Source organism: Pinus tabuliformis, chromosome 6, assembly GCF_031772625.1.
Source record: "Pinus tabuliformis cultivar Carrire ecotype Pingquan chromosome 6, CPIR1, whole genome shotgun sequence".
NCBI classification, from domain to species: domain Eukaryota; kingdom Viridiplantae; phylum Streptophyta; class Pinopsida; order Pinales; family Pinaceae; genus Pinus; species Pinus tabuliformis.
Window position 1 is genome coordinate 530,768,338 of NC_142292.1, and position 7,013 is coordinate 530,775,350.

Sequence of the window (7,013 nt, forward strand, 5' to 3'; positions counted from 1 at the left end):
TAGGTCAGCTGCATGTTCGCTGATCCTCTGATGGATGGAGCGCCCTGTTTCCTCGATATAGGGGGTCCCACAAGAACAAGGGATCAAGTAGACACCCTTCATGTCCTTAGGGTCAACGGGATCTTTCACCAATCGGAGGGATTTACGAATGGTGTTGAGGGGCCTAAAGGTTGAGGGAATATCATACCTCTTGAGGATCCGAGAATATCATATCATACCTCTTAAGGATGTGATTTACGCCGAAGTTCTTCTTACAACTAATTGTAAAAAAAAATATCATTATTTATTACTATTTGAAAATATCAATTTAAATTATTAAATTTTATAAAATAAAAAAAAAAAAAAATTAAATTTTATTATAACTCTAAAAAAAATTCAAAAACTAAAAATTAATCTCAACCTCACCTAAATTGCAATTAAAAAAAAATATATGTCAATTATTATAATTAGTAAAACTATTAAACTATTTTAATATAATCATATATATTCTAATAATATGTAGCTTTAATTTTATTTCTAAAATCAAAATAAATTAAAATATATATCTTTAATCATATATAAAAATTGAAATTTTATTCTCACTAATAATATAATTTTATACTAAATAATATTAAGGGTTTTGGATTAGGGCTGCTCCCGCTGCTGCGCGCGCGAGCCGAGACTGATCGCTGCCGACTGCTGCCTGAAGATCCCGCGCCATGGAACCTCCGGATCCGCCTGGTGGGGATCCGGAGCTGCTACAAGCATTTTCATCACTGGTTAAATCTCTCCCTCCACAGAGACCTAGACCTGCAGCATCTAAGTTTGTAAAGAAACTGGATGTTTTACAAGAAGTTCTTCTACCTCCGACCATCCCTCGCATGGCAGCCCTCTCCCTTGCTGAGAAAGGGTTAATCGGGCAATTTACAGGACTATGGCCTTCTCCAAAAACAGTGCAACGATGGGTCGAGCGAAACTGGTCGGACAAGATTCAAGGCAAAATATCAATAAGATTCTGTGGCAGAGGATATTTCACCTTCCACTTTGAAACCAAGGAGGATAAAGACCTTATTTTCAGAAACGGGCCCTATTTTATGGATTCTAGGGGCCTCTATCTCAACAAATGGACCCCGGATTTCGATCCAGAGTTAGACATTCCGAATGCAGTTCCTGTCTGGGTCAGATTGCCCCATCTTCCTCTTCACTGCTGGGGGGACGATTCGGTTAAAGCAATAGGAAACGCGGTGGGAAAATATATCGATAGAAGCGAACCCAAAGATAACATGCAGGCTTGTGCGCGGATCTGTGTTGAGGTCGATTTGGGCCGTGGACTGCCGGAAGCAATCAAACTGAAAGTGGATGACTGGTGCCATATTCAGCAGCTGGACTACGAACAGATCCCCTTCAAATGCAAGGTATGTCACGAATATGGACATTTTGCAAATAGATGCCCTAAAATAGTTAATGTAGAATCTGAAGAGCAAGAAGGGCAATGGGAAACTGTTAAAAGAAAGAAATCATCCCTCCCTCCCAAACCTATGGATTCTGATGTCCCTGGCCCATCTCATCAACCCCCTCCCCTTCATCATCCTCCCCCCTCCCATCCTTCCTCTTCCTCCCAACAGTCCCCCATTCTGCACCCTTCATCTCCCCTCCGGACCTCTGACCCTTCCATTCCTCCATCTTCTAATCCCTTTGCATCCCTATCTGAGGAAGGTCCTGAGCCTGAAATCCCCTTCTCTGAACCTCCCCTCCACTCCTCCCCCCCCCAATCTACTCAGCCCTCCCCTGATAACCCTTCCGCTCGGGTTACTAGAAGCTCCTCAAAGGAGCACAGAGCTCCCAGTGATATCCCCAAAAAGCATGGGCCGGGCAGGAAATCGGCCAAGCAGCATAGAGAAGAAAGCACCCAGAAAGATATCGCCATGGGTTCCCAGACTCCTATAGAATCCTTTATTCTTGGACTCTCGGACAAAGAAAATAACAACAAAGGCAAAGAGAGGCGGGCACCTCTCCATGTAAGCAGTAAATCATGATGAAAATTCTTTCTTGGAACAGTAGGGGATTAGGGCACCCCTCCAAGACAGCAGCCCTCAAGGATCTAATTCAAAGTGAAAATCCTGAAATAGTTCTGATTCAAGAAACAAAGCAGGACCAATCTGAAACTAATAAATTCATTAGCCAGCAAAAGCGTTACAGTGGGTGCGCAAGTGAAGCAAGAGGAGCCTCAGGTGGCATTTTAACAATGTGGGACTGCAATAAATGGAATTGCCACTCCTCCAGCATACACCAGCATTGGATCTGTGTTGATCTAGAGAACAAGATAGATGGAACAGCAGTAAAGATTTACAATATATACGCCCCGAATCATTATAGAGAGAAAGAAGAGTGTTGGAACACTTTGGAAACAGATATAGATGAAGAGCAGGACAACAACCTCATTCTTGCAGGGGACCTAAACTTGGTTTTGCATTCCAATGAAAAAAGAGGGGGAAATTTCAACCTCGACCCCTTCAGGAATCGACTTGAAAATATAATGCAGGAGCAAGATCTGGTCGATATCAGACCCAAGAACCGAAGGTACACCTGGAGCAATAGACGAATAGGAGTTGGCAATATTATGGAACGTCTTGATAGATTTCTCATAAGTACTGCTTATTTATCTACTTTCACCACTGGCCAGTCGAACATCCTCAATGTCTCCGCCTCTGATCATTATCCAATCACGCTTACTTTGCAAAGTCACTGCCAGCTAGGACCGATTCCCTTCAAATATTGCCCCATTTGGAACCGAATCTCAGCAGCAAAGGAAGTGGTTTGGCAGGCTTGGTCCCAACATGTTGAAGGCTCCCCAACTTTCATATGGGAAACAAAATTAAGGAGAACAAGACAGGCTCTAAAAGAATGGGCAAAGAGCAACTATCAAGAGCCCGAGTTGAGCAAGAAAAAAATCAAACAAGATTTAGAGGATGTACAGCAACACATAGAAGCCATAGGGCTGTCCCAACAAGCCAAAGAGAGGGAAACAAAATTATATTCTCAGCTGCGGCAAGCTACAAAGGATGAAGAAATAAAATGGAGGCTGAAGTCAAGACAGCTCTGGCTGCAGGAGGGAGATAAAAATACCTCCTATTTTCATAAGCAGGCAACAGTTCGAAAGGTCCGAAACACTGTGAATACAATAAAAGATAATGAGGGGAACAGCTATCACACTCAGGAAGCGATAAAAGAAGCAGCCACAAATCACTTCAAAAATATTTTGACTGAGGACAAAAGTGAAGAGGATTACTCAAGTTTTTTACAGCACATGAACAAGGAAGTCACCCATGAAATGAACAATAGTCTCAAGAAGGAAGTTGAAGAGGAAGAAGTTCAAAATGTAGTTTGGAGTCTACACCCAGACAAGGCCCCTGGACCTGATGGGTTTCCAATCAGTTTTTATAGAGAATATTGGCAAATGATCAAGAAAGACCTCTTAAAGATGATACGCTGGGTTCTAAAGAAAGGCAAAATGGGGGGATTCACCAACTCAACCCATCTTGCTTTAATTCCTAAAGAGAACAGACCTTCCTCCTTTTCAAGATTTCGGCCTATTTCTTTATGCAACTCATCTTACAAAATCATCACTAAAATCCTTTCATCCAGGCTCAAACCTCATCTCTCATCTTTGATTTCTGAAAACCAAGGGGGATTCCTCCCGAATAGGCACATCTCTGACTCTATTCTGCTTGTTCAAGAGGCCATTCACTCCAGCCTTAGTAGAAAGGAGAAAGGATTTGTCCTCAAGCTGGACCTTGCCAATGCCTTTGACAGGGTTCGGCATTCCTTTCTGTTCTCTGTCCTCCATAGAATGGGCTTTGACCCCTCCTTTATTTCAATGATCAAAGCTTGTATTTCGGAACCTTGGATATCCCCTCTGATTAACGGAAGACCGTGTGCTGCTTTCAAATCCTCTCGAGGCCTTAGGCAAGGCTGTCCTCTGTCTCCCTACCTGTTTATCCTCATGGCTGAGTCCCTTAGCCAAACCCTGGATTTTAACCGAAGAATAGGCCTTATCACTGGTATCAAATTTGAGCATGGCACAAAAAATATTAATCACTCCCAATTTGCAGATGATACCCTCCTGATAGGAGGAGCGTCCACCACCATTGCAAGGCGCTTCAAGAAGATTTTAGATCAATTTATGGAATACTCAGGAGGGAAAGTTAATCAGTTAAAAAGTTGTATCTATGGTTGGAACACTCCCAACCATACCATCCATAGCATTGCTAGCATTCTAGGAGTCTCCTACAAGCTCAATTGGAACCATTTCACTTACCTTGGAATGCCAGTAAGTTTGGGACCACTGAAATCTGACACCTGGAATGAAATCCTCGAAAAAATAAAGAGAAAAATTCAACAATGGGGCACCATGTGGCTGAACCCAGCTGGAAGACTTGTTCTTCTGAAATCAGGCTTGGCCTCTCTGCCCATTTACCGTCTCTCTTTATGTCAAGCACCTGCAACCTTTCATCAGAAAATGGAAAAAAATCTCAGGCATTTCCTCTGGCAAGGAGGCAAAACGGAAAAAAGAAAGTTCAACCTTGTTAGTTGGAAGAATGTCATCCAATCTCAGGAAAAAAGCGGGCTAGGAATAAGATCACCAAAAATTCTGAATTTAGCTCTTGGAGCTAAAATAATTTGGAGAATGATCACTGGTCCCACATCTTGGTGGAAGAAGGTCTTAGAGGCTAAATATCTGAACAGTGCGAGGCAGCAACTTTTGAATACCAGCATTCCCAACAGAGATAGCACAAAAATATGGCAGCTCTGCAAGAAAGCCATACCCTTCATGACTCAAAATATTTCAAAGATTCCTGGAGGAGGGAGCAGTGTCAATTTCTCCACAGATAGAATTCTTGGACAACACCCAATCGGATCACATTCGGAGGCAATCCCTGCAATAAACTGGCTCAGCAGTAGAGAAATAGTATATCTGTCCCAAATATCACAATGGGAAAATTCTACTCAAGCATGGATAGGTTGGGAACTTCCGGAATACCCCAGAGAGCTTGAGACCAGCTTTTTTGCTCTCAAGAACCTCCTTCACAGCAAAGCCCCGACGCAAAAAGGCAAGCAAGATGGCTACCGTTGGGATCCAACTAGAACTCAGTACATGACCAAGGCTGGGTACCATTGCTTATGCGATAACATCTTCCCACAGGATGTTTGGAGTCAATGGAAGCTGGTATGGAGAGCAGAAGCACCCCCCAAAATTAAATTCTTTCTTTGGCTACTTTTAAAAGGGAAGGTTCTAACAGTAGAAAATCTAATGAAAAGAGGTATAATGGGACCCTCTCGATGTCCAAATTGCTGCAGCTCAGAAGAGACACTTCAACATCTGTTCATAGATTGCCCTGTAGCTGAAGAATGCTGGAGGACGATGGCATCTCTCGGGAATGCTCCATGGGAGCCTAAGGCATCTATTGCAGACACTCTCTTTAGCTGGAAAAAAAATTGTCCGTGGAAAGGAAAACAGAGTAAATTAGCCCAAAGGATTTGGAACACCATGGCAATAACTCTCCTATGGCGAATCTGGTTAGCACGCAACGGCAAGATCTTTCAAGGGAAAAATTGCAATATCAGAGTTATGTGCCATAAAGCTAGGATCTTAGCGGTAGAAACAATCACGGCCCATACCAAAGGCAAGATAGAGGTCGCCAACTGCAGCGTCGAAGAGAGAAGTCTGATTAGCCATGTGCAAGAAAACATAATCAGTGCTCAGGAGATAAGCCAAAGGAGGGTGCAAACGAAAGAGACAAACAGGACATGGAAGCTGAGATTAAAGGAGGAGGAGTTCGCAACTTGGCTGAGAAACTGCAACAGGTTCTTACTGTTCTTTGATGGCGCATCTAAATCTAATCCTGGCCAAGCAGGGGCAGGAGGCCTAATCTGCAATGCGAATGGCGAAAAAATTCTTCATTTCGAATGGGGATTGGGAGAAATATCCAATAACAGGGCAGAAGGATTAGCTTTGTATCAAGGGCTCCTTCAGCTGATCAAGATCGGGATAAGAACAACAGTAGTCTTCAGGGATTCAGCAATCATCATCAGGCTCATGGTGAAACGGCAAAGCACACCGAATATCCTCCTGCAACAGATCAACTACAGGAACCAAATCCTCCACGACTCCATGCAAGAAGTCCGTTACTACCATATCCTCCGTGGACTGAATAAGGAGGCTGACATGTTTGCCAACAAGGCATGTGAGCGCTCCAAGGGCAACATGTACTGCAATAACACCTCCTCTTTCCAACCGCTCCCATGAACCACACGCATTCAGTCAAAGCTCATTGTACCGCTGCTGAAAGCATCTATGACTACCGGCAAACAATCAGTGCAAGGGACAGAACAGGTATGGTTGATAGGAATTTGATCAGAATTTGGATTGGGAGATCTGCCCAGAGCGTGGGAATCAGGCGAACTGCAGGAGGAAATCGTCCCGCCAGACAGATCTCATGTGCCTATCAGGATTTGCTTTGGGCTGTGTGGACCAATTTTGGAAACCGCATACGGGTTTGTTCCCGCCTCCACAGCATGTATGCGTTATTTATATCTATCTTGAGCTTCAGGATCCTTCAGTTCGGAGAAGCCTATTGTGGCAGTGATCATAGCTTCAGAACCGCTTCAGTTTATCCCCCTTCTGCCAGAGGTGCCGACCATAAGACTACTGAGTATTCAGCGGAAGCCACTAGAGACAAGGAGCAAGTCCAGCGCCCCCGCATCAGAGAGGTGATCATAGCAAATAGGCAGATCTCAGTACCAATGGAGCGTCCAGAACAGTGCTTCCACTGCCGTGACCTGCAGGCAGAATTTGAGGAAGTGCGCGCGCAACAGAGGACCCTGGAAGATCATGTCCGCAGTATGGAAACTAGGCATGCAGATCAAGTTCGGAATCTGGAAGCAAAACTCGATGAACAATGTAGAATTTTACATGAAAAATACCGAGCTGAGATGAATCTATTCCTACATAGAGTTCACTCTTTGCACGAGCA

At 43.8% G+C, this 7,013-nt stretch overlaps 1 protein-coding gene across 1 annotated transcript; it reads left to right on the plus strand.

Annotated features, from left to right (window-relative positions):
* The first annotated feature begins 698 nt into the window (after positions 1-698).
* On the plus strand, positions 699-6,286 carry LOC149259628 (uncharacterized). Its single transcript, XM_089454729.1, has 4 exons — positions 699-898; positions 1,427-1,997; positions 2,132-4,309; positions 4,595-6,286. Exons 1-4 carry the CDS (start codon positions 699-701, stop codon positions 6,284-6,286), a joined length of 4,641 nt encoding a protein of 1,546 aa, XP_089310855.1.
* The last annotated feature ends 727 nt before the right edge of the window (positions 6,287-7,013 follow it).